The sequence below is a fragment of the Mus caroli genome, chromosome 8 (genome assembly GCF_900094665.2).
Source record: "Mus caroli chromosome 8, CAROLI_EIJ_v1.1, whole genome shotgun sequence".
Lineage (NCBI taxonomy): Eukaryota > Metazoa > Chordata > Mammalia > Rodentia > Muridae > Mus > Mus caroli.
Genome location: NC_034577.1, coordinates 108977720 through 108993813, shown reverse-complemented (window position 1 = coordinate 108993813; position 16094 = coordinate 108977720). Strand labels below are relative to the sequence as shown.

The 16094-nt window shown below is 47.9% G+C and overlaps 1 protein-coding gene across 1 annotated transcript; it reads left to right on the top strand.

Annotated features, from left to right (window-relative positions):
* The first annotated feature begins 3805 nt into the window (after positions 1-3805).
* Positions 3806-15429, top strand: Mphosph6 (M-phase phosphoprotein 6). Its single transcript, XM_021170734.2, has 5 exons — positions 3806-3928; positions 8053-8165; positions 12399-12489; positions 14253-14350; positions 14750-15429. The coding sequence occupies exons 1-5, from the start codon at positions 3878-3880 to the stop codon at positions 14880-14882; spliced, it is 486 nt and encodes a 161-aa protein (XP_021026393.1). The 5' UTR covers positions 3806-3877; the 3' UTR covers positions 14883-15429.
* The last annotated feature ends 665 nt before the right edge of the window (positions 15430-16094 follow it).

The window sequence follows — 16094 nt, the reverse complement described above, 5'->3', positions numbered from 1 at the left end:
ATAAATATATCCTTAAAATTCAAAACAAAAAGAAAGTACTTATCCATAAAGCCTGTGAGACCATGTCTATACTTCTGCACAAGTAGCCGACAGATTGCAATAAGTAACTTATTAGGAGAGCAGGAGGATGCACTGCACTGCTTCAGGTTTGAGGTGGGTTGCCCTGGACTCACAATTTTACCTGTTTAATGAATGAGTCAGGGAAGCAGGAAGAAGGAGCACAATTTGTGAGGAGAGACAGACTTGATATTGGATATTATGCACTTCTCAATCAACACTTAAATTCCTCATCTCTAGGACTGTCTCAACAACGCCCTCCCCGTCCCTGCCTCATTTGGGTGTCTGTCCTTGCCACTGCCATTTTGGGCTAACACAATGACTGTCTCTTCTTGGAGGAACGGCAGGACTACTCTTTGAAGCATTACTCTCCCCACTATGTAGTCTCTCGCCTCTCGCTGGGATTATAAATCAAGTCCTACCCTAAACCAGGACAAATGGAGACCCTCCTTGACTTTGAAATTGTGAGCAGAGTGCCTTAAGAGCTGAGAAATCTGCTGGTGTTCTCCCAGTGACAGTTTACATTCATCCCTGCTTCCAAGATTCCTTGGTGGTCCTGGCTGCTGCCCTTTTCCCTTTGTTCTTAAGCCTTCTCGTCAACTCTAGGAATGACGGGGCATCCTAATAAATATGTTTTGTGTATGCCCCTTCATAACTGGTACTCGGAAACAAACAAGCAAAAATAGCAAGTGGGACTTAATACACCGTTTGCCTCAATATCTGCATGAGAGCATCCTCTGCAGGACCCAGACTCTCCCCCTCCAGCTCCCGCACTGGGAAGGTATGTGCTGCCACAGCAGCTCTGAAGTCAGTGATGCAGAAATGGAGAGAAAGGGTGGGAGGACTCAATATGGAGAGAGGAGTCCTCTTCTTGGTGGATCCAGTAGTTGGCCTTTACAATCCCAACCAACTTCATCATGACATGACTTGTAACCATGTGAAGACCTACTCAGGATATTTCTGACCACAAAACAATGATTTCTTTATTGTATTTAATCACAACACGTTATTGAGTAAAGCATCTATCCTGTGTTCTATAATCTAGTACCATCAAGAGATTAAGGAGTTATCTCCCCTGTGAGGAGTAATTCAAAGCCACAATTACACTATTTGTCTTAAATTACTACTCATGTATTACATTTGGAGAGGTAGGACCTTTGGGTATTTGTTTTACAACACCAAATAAAAATACAGAATGTTTTTAGTTGACTGCTTGAAAACTTTGGTCTTTATCTCTCAAACTAGTGCTGAAGAATTGAGACAATAGCATCCCTGTTTTGAGGAAACAAATCAAAACCCAGTGCTCAAGTAGACTAGAATAGAGGTCTGAATGAAGTTATGGAGCTTGGCCAGTGGTTGCTGGTTGTACACATGCTATTACATCCACAAAGGACGATGTTTTCCTCTTCTTAACCCAAAAGGACTCATCCTTCAAGAGTTACCTCAGACACCCTTGAGCTTCCTGGAGACTGTCACCTTTCCTTCTCCTCTGCCCTCAGGCACTTCTTTCAAAATCCTACACAGTAGCCAAAGTCAGACTTCTAGGAAGTGGATTAGCAGGTATGACTGCGTACTGTTTGCTTGGTAGAGTTTCAGGTTTGCAAGATGGGGAGTGGGCTGCAGCTACAGCACACAGCCCTGGGAATGACTGGGAGGACTAACTAGTCCTTGGGCTAACTTGTAGGATGTAAAACAAGGCCAGGAATCTGGCAGGGAGTGGAAGTCGACTGAGTCTCAGGTGTGTGCCCACCAAGTCTCCGGGTCTCCACCTGCTCTACCTTACCAAACCTTCTAGCATAGCTTCACGTCCCACAATTCCTCCTTTTCTTTTTATAGGAGGGGCATCATTGGAGTGTCTAGAGTGAAAATTTAGTGGAAGTATCAAAATAAAACACAACACCATAAGCCAGAGGGGTAACAAGGGGTAGGAGCTAAGAAAACAAGGGATTATTGAAACAATTAAATGTCATACCATTTGGGATACACTACCTTGGCCAGGCCAGAGAGGCTCAGGGACCGTTGCTACGCCATCTCTGGTCAGCAGGCTCTCGTCACAACTGTAACCTATAGTTACGCGATACTTCATTTTTCTATGGTCACCATAATGAAATACTACAGGGGTGGGGCGGGAGGGGGTGTCGGGTGTCGGCTACATGTATTTCTTATAGTCACGACCAAGGTAGTAGTAGTTTTGGCTTCTCTGGGGCTTCTTTCCTTGGCGTGTAGATGGTCTTTCTTTTAGCATACACACCTCCGGTGCACTCAGAAGTTTTCATCTTATGACCGGAGGCTGAAGATTTAGCCGGCCTAGTGTGTGGCTGTAGGTTTCATCTACAGCACAGGGGAAGAAAGGCTACCAGCCACACTGGATGTGGGTTCCTCCTAAAGGTTGTCTCTTGAAAAGCCCTGTCTCCAAACACAGTCACGTTCTGAAATAATGGGGGTCAGGACTTCAGTATTTGAATGGAAGGAGACATAAGTCTACCATATATGGTTAGTCCGGTAACAAGATAGCAGGATTTTTTATTATTATTATTATTTATTTTTGGTACATTCTACTGCCAAGGCTTCATATAACGATATTTTCTTGACTTTCAAGTCTTCCCACTTTGATCTGAAGAGGGCCATCCTGGATTAAATTTAAGGTGACCCTAAAAGTCACTGGCTGCAGCCATTTTCTTCCTTCCACGGTATTTACTGCTTTCTAATGTAGCTCCAGGAAAGGGTGGGAATGTGTTTTTAGCCCCTTGGTGCTCACCCATGTCTCACTGACAGTTATGAGTAAATGTGTTTCTGTAACCACTTAACACATTTTGTCTTTATTTACTCCACTGAGAAAACCTGCAGGGCTTTTAATATCCGGAATGCTTTATGAATCTCGGCTTTACCACTTCTCCAGCGGGTTGCTTATTACATGCCAGTGATGTGTCCTTCCGTGTTCTTACGGCACCACAACTTGTGGAAGTCCATTCTGCCCTTCCATCACGGGGATCCCGGGGATCAAACTCATGTCCTCCTCGGGCTTGGTAGCAAGTGTTTTCACCCATTAAACCACCCCTGGCCCCTTCACAAGTTGTCGCCGATCCTTGCGTACAGCTCTTGCTAGTTCCTGCCATTCTTCCCATTCCAGAGGGAAATCCTTCAGGCTCAAAGATGCACAGCGAACAGGTGTATGCATATTCATCAGTCTTCCACGGTTTGTGTGCAGCCCTGCAGCTATCACGCAGCCTGGGTTTGTGGCCACCTCCTTCACTCTGTGACAGAGCATAGCGACAACAGCGGCTCAGGGCTACTGAGAGTTCTAGAAAACAAGCTTCATAGAGAGCTCTCACCTTTCGTGTTTCTAAAACTTTTAAACTCTGGCAGCAACCTCAGCGGCCTCAGCTGGAACCTCAGCAAGGAACTTCCAGACCGGGTCCTTAGGGAGATCTCGGGTGTCGTGGAGACCCCGCCTACAGCTCCAGCGCCCTCCCCTTAATCCGCCTTTCCTGAGGTTAGCCCTGGGACCCTGAATCGCAGTCGCCCCGCGGTGGCCCGAGCTCCTACCACAGCTCTTTGCGGAGAGACGCGCTCCGGGAGCTTGAGAAGCCAGAAGCAGCTTCAAGCACTAGGCACGTGGGCGGGGCAAGGTGCCCGGGCGGGGCAGCGCGATGGGTGTGACTAATCGGGGGCGTGGTAAAGGCGCGGGGGCGGAGCTAAAGCTTTGCCACGCCTATAAGCGACGTGGCGGGGGCGGGCCTAGAGCGTGGTCTCGTCTCGCTCCGCTCTTGACCGTGCGCAAGCGCAGTGCGGCGGGAAAGCCTCTACAAGTGCGTCCAACATGGCGTCGGAGCGCAAGACTAAGTTATCCAAGAACCTGCTGCGCATGAAGGTGCTGAGGTCGGGGAATGCTGGGTTGTCGGGCGGGGAGGCTGCTGAGCTCCGAGATGTCCCGTAGTGGGACTCGGGCCGAAGCGATGAGCAGACTGGCTCGGGATGGCCGCGGCCAGCGCACCCCATTCATTCGCTCAGCCTGCGGGCCATTGGGCACCAGGGGTGAGATTTTGCTTAGCCTGATGTGGGGAGGGAGCCTGCACAACGTCCATCAGAGCCTGCAGTGTTGAGTACCGTGGTGGCTGAAGTGTCTGGGCCGCCTGGGGAGTTAGACTTCTCGCGAGAAGTGGTCCCTAAGGAGGAACAACGTAAGGGATGGCAGGTGGTGTCCTAAACTGAGGGAAAGTGAGTCCAGAAGCTAAGAAGGAGAAAAATCAGGGACGTTGCTAAGAACTAAAGGTAGCTCGGACGTCTGAAAGACAAGGAGCATAAAATGAGGCTGGAAATCTTAGTGGTCACACATCCAAGGAATTGTAAGCCAGGCTGAAGTTTTGTTCCTGTCGCCTCAAGAGCAGGAGGAAACCGTTTTCTGAGTTATTGCTTTTTTTTGTTTGTTTGGTTTTTGGTTTTTTCGAGACAGGGTTTCTCTGTGTAGCCCTGGCTGTCCTGGAACTCTCACTCTGTAGACGAGGCTGGCCTCGAACTCCGAAATTTGCCTGCCTCTACCTCTCCCAAGAGCTGGGATTAAAGGCATGCGCCACCACGCCTGGCTAATTATTGCCTTTTTAAGGCCACTTTAACTGTACTGTGGATGATGCTTAATCAGAAAGGCCCAGCCCTACAACGTGAAAGCTCACAGCCAAAAAGACCAGCTAAAAAAGTTCCTGTGTTCTGGGTGAAGGTTGTCTTCGTGGTGGGAATGGAGAAAATGTTAGCAGTGAGGTGAAATGAGTTCTCCACTAACTTTTAAACAAAATGAGTTTTCCTTTGTGTGTGTGCATGCATAGCTGTATATACACCATGTGTGTTCAGGTGCCTTCGAAGGCCAGAAGAGAGTGTTGGAGCCCCTGAAACTGGAGTTTTTAAGTCAGCAGGTATGAGTACCAGGACTTAGGCAAGAGTCAAGGGTGCTCTTAGCCACAGAGCCAACTTCCCCATCCCATGATTTTTAAATTTGAAGTTGAGCCAACTTGAGCCAGCTGAAGTAGCTTTGATGGCACACATTTGTAATCCCAGCACTTGGGAGATGGAGGCAGGAGCTTATTTTGTGGCCAACCTGAGCTAGATATGAGACCCTATCTCAGACGTCATTAAAACGGAAGCAGTTTAACCACAACTTAAAGGGGGTGTGGGGTTAAAAGCAGATGAACACAGGAGTTAAGACAGGGAAAAGCTAAATCTTGAAGCTTAAATAATATACAGTCCTCCCAATATTCAGACATTGTTCTCCGTGTATTGTATATACTGAACCACTTAATTCACATAGTAACATTTGAAGGAGTTACAGTCATCATCTCTGACACCTGAGGTATCTGAGACAGAAGTAACAGCTGAAAAGACCGGTCATCGGGCCCCAGAGCTTCTGCTTGTAATGATTAGCCTGTAGCACCTGTCTCTAACACACGGGGAGCTTGATTACAACGCCTAACTCAACTGTATTATAAACATGTGTTTAACACAGCTGTCCTACCTACCAAGCGGTATAGTTTAGCTACACAGTACACTGTAGAGTTTCAGTAGTTTACCCCAGGATGGTGTAGCTGTCTGGGAGCTGTGGCCCACTGTGCCCCAGCACGCTAATAGAGTCTCCTCTTACATATGGCTAGCCCAGGAAACAATTAGCGCTCCGAGTAGTGTTTCTAATGGGTGGTAGCAGATCCCCACCATATTAAAGGTGATTTGATTCATTAAGCCTCACCATGTGAAGTTGTAGTCTGTCAGGGCTTATGGTGAAATGAAAACTCTCTTAGAGAATGTGTTTCCAAGAAAAGGAAGGAAGGCATAAATGGGTGCTGTGTCGAGGGCCGGGGAGTGAGCATTCCCCCATGAGCTTTGAGTGCAAGCTGAGCTGGGATGTGGAAGGAGGGCGGGCAGGATGATGCCCCTAATTTAGTTAGGGAAGTACTTCTTCCTGCTCGTGAGCAAAGTCGAGGTCCTGACCAGCCGGAGCAGTTTGTAATCATACTGATTTCAGAGGAATGGAGCGGGCCTGGGGAGCACCGAGCGCTCTGAGCTCCTGGCATAAGGCAAATGAGCATGTGCTAGGTAGTCAGGGTGGATGCTGAAGATAACAACATCCAAGTGGATGAGTATGTGTGAGAGCATTGCCTGTGTTCCATTTGCCTCAGCAGCTGGATTGACAGAGACCTTTGCTGGTGGAATGGAGGGTGGTGGGCACAGTTGAGGCAGGATACCCTAGAAGAAGGCAGGGAGCCTAGATGCCTAGAACAGTCACAGCTGAGGTGGCTGTTCTGCTGGAGCTAATGGGACAAGAGAGAGAGCTCTGAGCGTTCAGTCCTCGAGCGTTCAGTCCTCGCTCACCCGTTTTCAGGGTATGTTTTAGTTTTTGTTTGTTTTAGTTAAAAGGTTTCCCCCACGTGTGTGTCTGCACCACGTGAACGCCTGGTGCCCAAGGAAGCCAGAATGGGTGTCAGACTCCCTTGAACTAGAGTACCGGGGTTTGTGATCCCCAGTGTGGATGCTAGGAATCGAACCTAGGTCCCCTGGAAAAGCAGCCGGTGCTCTTAGTGACGGAACCATCTCTCCAGACTCCTCTCCTTGCTCCTCCTTTTTAATGCATTTATATCTTTTATGTGTTTGTGTGCACGCACGATGGCACACACCGAGGTCAGAGGGACAACCTCTGGGAGTTGTCTCTCCTTTCTACCGAGTGGGTCCTGAGGATCAAACTCAGGTGGTCAAGCCTTGGCGACAAGTGCCTCGAACCAGTGAGCCATCATGGCAGGCCTGTCAGCATCCTTGCACTCCTCTGGCTGGGGCAGATATTTAGGATGGGGGAACTTCTGGTGGGAGAGGTGGGGATGTGGGCAGAAGGTTCGCCAGTCAGATGGTTTGACTAGCGACAGTATTGGTCTGTAGTCTTGGCTCTTTCTGGACCTTCCAGGGTACTGTGTAAAGAAAAAGACAGTAACTGTTGTAGGCTTGTAGGCCAGTGAGGACCCACTGCCCTCCTCAGCCCACCACAGTCAGCTCAGGACTGAGTCACCATGACTGTGCTCTGTAGAGATGATCTCTTGTGCAGTGTGTAAAAGCATTCACCTGTCAATAAAAAATGCTGCTGGCCTATTAGCTTAGGCAGGAAACAGGAGGTGGGAGATCCATAGGAAGAAAGGATTCTGGGATAGAGAGAAGCACTGGGGATTTGGCCCTAGACACACAGGAAGACAGTGTGGTGTAACTGGGGTCCCAGTAACCAGCCAAGTGGCAGAATTTAGAATAGAATAATAGGTTGTTAAGTTATAAGATAGTCAGGGAACATAGTTATCTGGCCTAGGTTTTTATAAATATATTTGAGTCTCAGAGTCGTTATTTATGGGAGCTTGGGGCCCAGAGGAAAAACCTAAGTTTATAGAAAACATCATACAGCAATGCTTCATTAATCCCAGCACTGAAGAGGCCTGTGAGGCAGGTGGATCTCTGGCGTTCAAGGCCAACCTGGTCTACATCATGAGTTCCAGGACAGACAGGGCTACACAGTGAAATCCTATCTGGGAAACCTTAAGAAATAAACAAGCAAACAAAAAACCCTAGACAGTTATTGATCGAGCTGGAGAGCTATAGTTTCCCAGAGTCTGCTCTGAACCCTCAGTTTTGAGGGAGGTGAAATTGCTAGTTTTAGAGTATGTTCTGAGGTCTTCCGAACCCTAGACATGCTTGGTTCACAGCCATGTTCTATCCTCTGTCCAGTGTAGATATGGGTGGGTGACTGTCTGTGTGCCTTCATGTATCTGCTAAGCAAAATTGAAGATAGGAGGCAGTTCGTCAGGTTTTGCCACCAAGAATGTAAGGGGCAGTGTGAGGCACCTGTACTTTGACCCACAGGGTCACTAATCCAAGGGTCACTGATACTCAGGGAATCGTTTGTCTGCCGGGTGCCCTGGTTCCTGTGGCTGGCTGCCCATGAGCCAGGGCACTGACAAGGGCTTGCTCCTGTTTTAACAGTTCATGCAAAGAGGCCTGGACTCGGAAACCAAGAAACAGCTGGAAGAGGAGGAGCGGAAGATGATCAGCGATGAGCACTGGTACCTGGATTTGCCGGAGTTGAAGGAGAAGGAGTAGGTTACTGGGGTTTATGATGGAGGGGAAGGTGGGGGAGGCTAGCACAGATGAGGAATGTTGCGGGAAAATACTAAAACAAGCTCTCATGCTCCTACCTCCAGCTCTCTGGAGTTGGCCCCTGCGCCACGTGAGCTCATTTGCTGTCTCTCTGGCCCCTTGAGGCCACAGGGCTCCTGCCAGGCCATCTCTAAAATACACCCCCTCCCCCAGCCCAGTTCTTCTCACTTCCACTCAATGCCCCACACACCCCACCTAATTACCAGGTAGAATCAAGACTTTGTTGTTGTTGTTTTGGTTTTTTGGTTTTTTTTTTGGTTTTTTCAAGACAGGGTTTCTCTGTGTACACAGGGACACTCTGTGAGTGTCCTGGCACTCACTTGGTAGACCAGGCTGGCCTCGAACTCAGAAATCCGCCTGCCTCTGCCTCCCAAGTGCTGGGATTAAAGGCGTGTCCACTACCACCCAGCAAATCATGACTCTTAAAGCTTAATTACCTAATCAGATTTATATAACAATATAAATCACAATTTACAAGAAGCCAATTACAATACTTTCAGAGCCAATTGATAGTGATAAAGCCTTTACCCCAATTATTCTAACCTTGTGAAAATCTTAGCTACCTGTGGCTTCTTCTTCCAGTCCCTCTGCCTCCATGTTGGCTTCTCCTGAGACCTCTGTCTCTCCGACTCGTAGCCTGTCCAATCACAGACTTCCCACTGTCCTAATGTGATTGGACAGGGAAAATCCTGCAACGTTTCACCCTTTCTGCTTAATTTAAAAAATATAAATTTCTCAAAATATAAATTAAGCGCAACTACTACCATTTTTGTAAATTCTATGGTATAAGATAGACCCAACGCCCAGTCCAACATTTTGAACACTGTCTTCCATCCTAACTTAACAGACTATAGTTCTGCACCTGGCTATGTCTTGGCTTTAGATTGTATGTCACCTGAAAACCATCCTCTCCAATCTGTTCCTCACAAAGTAAAAGGCTTAAACATCTCAGGTCAGATTAAAATAACAGTTAAGAGGAACTGGGTCTAATCCTTGTACTTAGAAAATTTTGCATCAAAATAAGTTGTCTCGGTCCTCCCGGGCCTTCTGAGTGCTGAGATTGCAGCGAGGGAGCACTGTATGTGGCTTGGACATAATAGCCTGTTTAGTCTTATTTTTCCAGTTTAGTTCCAGAATTTTTTTTAATAATCTGTGACTATATTCATAGCCAGTGTAGCCTGTGCATCGTCGGCAATGCGGTTGACTTAGGCCACTTGAGTGTCCACAACTCCTTTCTTTTCCTGGTTTGCATAAAATTGACGCGATTCCATTGTTTCTTCTCCACTGTTGATCAAGTCTCATCAGTGAAGTCATCTGGGGTCCAAAGGTTTTTTATTGTTGTTGTTGTCGTTTGTTGTTTTTTTGTTTTTTCTAGGCAGGGTTTCTCTGTATAGCCCTGGCTGTCCTGGAACTCACTCTGTAGACCAGGCTGGCCTCGAACTCAGAAATCTGCCTGCCTCCGCCTCCCAAGTACTGGGATTAAAGCATGTGCCACCACTGCCCAGCCCGAAGTATTCTTATCCAGAAGATGTGCGTGATGAGTTCAGATGGGTTTTCTTTAGTGGGTGCAGGACTGTCGGAAGCAGGGCCTTCCTCTGCAGCCCACGCTTGACTCAAACTCAGCCGCCGAGCACTGGGGTCTTGGTGTTCCTATCATGCCCACACCAGTTCCCTCCTTCACAGTTTTTTTTTTTTTTTCTTGGCTATAGAATTCCTATCTGGTTCTTTTTTGCAGTTTCCAGTTAAAATTCAGGCTTCTTGATGGTTTCTTTCACATTTATATTTCATTGAAACACTCAGGTGGCATGTTTGTAGCTTTATAATCATTAAACTAGTTTTTAACTAATTCCATCATCTCTTATTTTTCTTCTGCTGATGAAGACTATGTTCTCCTGCTGTTTTGCTCGTGTGTGTGTGTGTGTGTGTGTGTGTGTGTGTCGCTAACTCTGAGTTTGGTTGTTTTCCCTAATAAAGTGTTGAGTGTTGTCCCATTAGACAGTTGCCTGTCATGCCCGTACACTTACTGTGTCTGTTACACTGAACTGTCTCTGCTCTGCTCTGGCTGAATTAGCCATGCACCTAGTTAGGACCCTTCTGCCACATATCACAGGGATTCAGCTTGATCTCTCCTCTTGGGCTGGACAGAACGCAAGTGTCATGTCCCGTCCCCATTCCGTCCCCCACCCAATTGTCTAATATACACAGCAGGCTGCTCTTCATCTCCCAGGTGCAGTAGGCTAGGAAAATGCCTCTGCCCCCAATCATCAATACCCAGGACTCCACCTCCTGAACACATGCAGACCCTTGGGAGAGATGACAGACTGCCACGATGAAGTCCAGGATCTTTAAGAGATTGTCCTGGATTATCTGGGTGGACTCTATAAGTTGTGTTTCCTGGCATGTGAGGCTGGGTTTTATTGCTATAATGAAGTGCCCGAGGCTGGGTGAAGGAGGAGAGAGATTTGTTTAGCTGGAGAATTTTGGAGACTCAAGGGCATGCCTGACACTGGTATCGGCTCAGCCCTGTGTACAAGCGAGCGTCTTGAGGCAGGAAGCGAGAGGCGAGGATCAGACTCAGGCTTTTATGATGCTCACTGTTGTGAACTCCAGAGACAGCATTTTTTTTCCCTATGCTGTGTCCCTGGTGACTTCCCACCAGGCCCTACTCTCCCATGGCCTCACCAGAGACCAGACCTCCCCCACGTTGGCCCTTGGAGTACTAACAATAGCACATTTTAACAGAGGCCACAGAGAAAGAAGGCTCTGACCACAGAGGCAAAGACCCGAATACCGTGGCCCCTGGCCACAGCACCAGCTGGAAAGATGAGATGAGTGGTCATTGGGGGGCTTCTAGTCCTGCTTCAGCACTGATTCTGTACTTGTCTCTGGAATGACCCGGACTTGGGCACAGGTTTAATGCTGTGAGAGCCTAGGTTTACAGCAGCGTGCGGCCGACCCCAAGGGAACCATTACAGTGGCCACAGAGCTGTCCTCCAGGAGCATCTGTCCCCCCTGGGAGCCATGTAACTGAAAATTCCACCAGAGAGTCACAGAGAGCTCACAGCAAGTCCCTTTCTCTCTTCCTGACCATGTATCAGCCCCCTCTCTGGTCCTGAACTTGAGTTTGACTGTCCAGTTCAGCAAGGCCAGCCTCTGCTCCCTGCTCCCTGCTCCCTGCTCCCAAAGGAGAGCTTGCTCCACTTGGCAGTTCCTCACAGTCGTCACGGCCCTCTGCTCTCAGTAGTTCACCGTGGATACACTTGTGCTCGGTTTCGTCCTGTTGGCTACAGTGGGTGCTGAGTGAGTGCCTGGAACGGAAGGTTTGTGTTGTTGCCCTGTGTGATGTAAATGGTTTCTTCTCTGGCACTGTGTCTGGACCAGGATGTCCATTCTTTCCTTCCTTCCTGCTCCCCAGGCCCTGGACTCACCTGTGCGTGGTTTTGGCAGAGGGAGTAGTTTTTGGTCAGAAGCAGAACAGGACTCCATAGAGGAGTCTGAGGCCTGGCCGTCACTGGCCTTGGCTGGCTTGCTGGAGAACATGCTGACCTGGGATTTGGGTCCCAAACCAAAGACTAAAGAATCACTCTTGGAGTCAGACATACTGTGTCCTGTTCCCGAGAGCGTTTGTGCCCATGATGTCTGTGCTGTCCCTTGCGGCTGCAGTTTGTCTGCTGGCCCAACCCCCAGCGTCACAAGCTCCTCCACTGACCCAGGAGCCACTGAGACAAGACTTCAGTCTGGTGTTTATAGCCAACCGGGCCATGTGTGAGAGCCGCCCAGGCCTGCCGTCTGTCCCCCGTCCTGCGTTCTAATTGCCATTCAACTCTCCTGAATATTTAATGAGCACTTGGGGGGGGGGGAGTCACTCAAGAGTCAGGTTTTTTGCTTCAGCCGTGAAAAGTTCAAGTTTATCGAGAATTCCTGGGGTCTTTGTGTGGTGTAATTATTTACAGAGGTGGGAGAAGCCATGCCCAAGGCTGCGGTGGCTCTGTCTCCCGGTGCCGTTGGCCAGGTGGATCAGCTTTAACTGCTAACCCTGGGTAGAGATCTCACTGCGCTCTGGCTCGCTCCTCCGGAGAGCCAGCAGATGGATTTCCACCCAGTCCTGACTCCACCTCTGCACTTGGTTGCGAGCAGATGCACTGGTAACACGGATTTCTTCTCCTCCTCAGGAGCCTCATCGTAGAGGAGCAGAGCTTCTCCCTGTGTGAAGATCTTCTCTACGGAAGGATGTCATTCAGGGGCTTTAATCCTGAGGTTGAGGTATTAAATATAATTGCTTCAAATTTGAAAAATTTTTTTCCAATTGAATTTTTTCCTGCCAATAATTGAGCTTCAGTCTCTTCCCCACCAGGTACCATTTCTCCTCATTATATAAAAAAATAACAAGTCTTGAAATATTGCCATAGCTATTTAAAGAAATTGCAGCGTGGCAGTCTGGTTTTATGGAAGAATTGAGTGGGTAATTTAATATAGCGCAGTGTGCGGTCCCTGACGCAGCCACTGTTAGTTTCAACTGGGTCTTTTACAGGACTGTCAAGACTATTCATGCCATGCTATTATGAGAAGTTATTCTCCGGCATCTGTAAATGTCTCTCTCTTAATGGGAAAATGCTACTTAAGAATGGTGTCATTTGACTTTGTAATGGACAGATTTTAATCCAAGCTGGTAAATAGATTGGTTTTTTTTCCCCCCAATGAATCCCTTCAAAAATGTGTTTGAAAAATGAATGCTCACCTGTGACCGGGCTGTCAGTTATCTTTCCTGACCAGGGTTCACAGAAAAGCAGGCCTTCACTTTAGCATAGTACAGGAACCCTGGTGCCTATGTTGAGAGCCCTCCTGTGGGCTTGGTCCATGCAGATGTGTGGTATCAACTTTAGCTTGTGCCAGATTAGCCATGGTTCTTCAATGTGTGCAGTGACACTTGGGCTGTCCTATATGGTGGCTGTCCTGGATGTTAAAGGATGGTCCAGGCTACCCCGAGGCCTCTGCCCTCCAGGCTACCTCCCCCCAGCCTCGGCCCCCACCCACTCAATGCCAGCAGCACACCTGCTTCCTTCAGCTCAACTGGTGTGACTAAAAGTGTCTCTCTCTGGCCACTGTCATCTGTCCCCTGATGGGCAAAAACGTCCCCAGATGACAGTCACTTTTCTGGAAAAACTGCAGTCACCTAAGTCCACCACACCAAAGTTTATTTAAAGATGGAGAGTTGGTGGGGGCGGGAGGGGGGCTACTTCTGGGGTGGGGGGACACAGTGTGCACATAGTGAAGGTGTTACATTTGCAGCGGCCACACTAACCTTGTTGACTGCTCATCTCCGCCCCAGCCTCCTCTAAGCTTTAACTGGGCGGGAGTCTGGGAGGCAAAAGGAAGCAGACATTTGGGGTTTGTGGATTTGTTGGCTGAAGATTGGGGTTTTGGTGGGCAAGTTTCCCAAAGCCGCCTCAATAGGAAGGTTCAGGCGTAACAGCTCAGAGAATGGCCCAAGTCAGTGAGTGTCTGAGGGCCTCCTCACTGGCCTTCCTCCCTCAGCCTCCCCTTGCTAGAAAGAAACAACTGCTTAAAGGTTTGTTAGAAAATGACAAGTGTGATTGATTAGTACAGTGTGAAGAAAGAGGTGAAGAAGTCCCGGGACATCGTCTGAGATCCACTGACCTCCACCCTGTGATGGCCGCCCCCATCCTCCATGCTACCCCCATGGGTGGATCTACAGCTACTGCCTTCCATTTGGCTTAAAGATGCGTTCAAAGGCAATGGAGAAGGTTGTTCTCCTTTGTCGTCTCATGGTTAGCTGGGTGCCTCCCTTTACTGTGAGTGACAGGCAGGGTCTGTGTTGTAAATGACAGCTTACCTGGCACGGAGCTCAGCTGTCGCCGGGACCCTGAGCTGCTCCTGGCACTGGCGGCACAGAGTTTTGTCCATTCTCTCAAGGGACTCTGTGACTAAGCCCTGCCAGAAGACGGCGGCCTTGACCCCAACCCCTCCCCTGCCTCCCTGATGACCAGCGCTGCTGTCTCTTTCAGAAGTTAATGCTTCAGATGAATTCTAAGAACCAAGCAGAGGCAACAGAGGAAGACGAGACGGTAGAGGTCGATGTGTCTGATGAAGAAATGGCAAGAAGGTAACTGAGTCCGGGGCCCTGGGAACGTCCTCTTCCCAGGGTGTCCTGACTGCACAGTCCATGGAGTTTTAACTCTAGTGTGCAGTCATGGGATGTGCTTGCTCCTGATGGCCCAGTGGCTTCTTGCTGGGGCACGTTGGCCATGAGGGCTCCTTCCCATCGCTCTCTGGTGACAGCACACATATGTCTCAGTTTGTTTGGGGGATGCAGAAACAAAACCAGCAGAGAATTTAATTGTCCTTAGCCAGCTGCATAGATTTTTAATTCTTGCGGTCTCTTTTCACTATAAATTTTGTTTTTCTTGTTGCATTTGGCATGATGTTTTTGGCAAGCCTTGATTCTTTTTTTCTTTTTTTTTTTAATTTGAAATTAAATTTGTGCTATACATCTTCCTAACAGATATGAGACTTTGGTGGGAACAATTGGAAAAAAGTTTGTCAAGAAAAGGGACCGAGCCAATTACGAAGAAGATGAAAATGGAACTATAAAAGCCATAAAACCTAAGAAGATGTTCTTAAAGCCCCAAGACTAAAATGGATGCCTCCGATACAGGGGATGCCTGTGAGCACAGCGTGGTCGGAACTCATCCTCCTGTCGTCTGTACTGGTTAAAGTACCGTTTCCCTCTAAAGAAATGCATACGTTTGGAGCTGTGCTGTTCTTAAGACAGATGTGTAATGGATGTTATACATCCTTTTTATGACATTCTCAGGGGCTTCAAATGTGTGGGCACAGGCCGCTCCCTAGATTTTTGACCTGATTCTGTGTGTATATACCCACAGACAGGCCACATGCACACCTGCACACCATTCTCGAGTCACTGTCCAGGAATGACATTTGTAAACTAATTATTGCCTTTGTTTAACTGCCCTTATATTTATATTTTACTTTTTGGATCATGTCTAGCCAGTTCACTTTGGAGTCAAATCTTTGAGAACTTTTCAGAAGTGATTTGTCAGGAACCGATGTGGCTCTCGGGCCTTTGTCGTGTTGAGTAGTGTGGGGTTTGTGTATTTTAAACAGTCATCTGGGTCATTTTTCTAATGTTCTATAATAAACTTATACTTTTCTGTTTTCTTACACTTTGAAGTAATTTTAGTCTTCCTCAGTAATACAGCCTTATGCAAATAATAACTTATAAAGCCTAGCCATTAACTGAGAATGTACTAATATAAGGTTGAACCACAGAAGGTTGCCTTCTGTCAGTCAAGTACAATAACCAGTTTCATAGGGTAGAACCCGATAGAATTTAGCACTGACCAGACCCTACCTAGCACATGGGCTTCTCTGTCTGTCCAGAGATTCTGACAGTTATTGGTATCATTTAGTTTTGTCATCAGTGATAAGTGAATGACGTCCCTTTGGGTGGCTCTCTGTAGACTCCAGTCATGTGACCCCAGCTCTGTGCGTTGTATGCTAACCTTGCTCTCCAGTGACTGATACTCAGGTATCCCTGGGCCCAAAGAGATAACGTGGATCACCTAAACACTTGTCCTATACCAGCTGGGAGCCTGCTCACTTTGAAGGTAACTTTGTGTACCACAGACATTTGCCGTTCACTAAGTAGAAAGAAAGATGACTCTCGTAGCAGTGGGTTGGGCTAGGGTTAGAACATTGTGTGTGTCAGCTGAGGAACTCAGGTGGTCTATAACAGATACAAGCTCTGTCTTCTCAAGTTCAAAATTGCCCTCTCTTTACTGTCGTATTTTGGTAGGGGGAAAGCTGCTGTTGTAGGAATTCTGGAG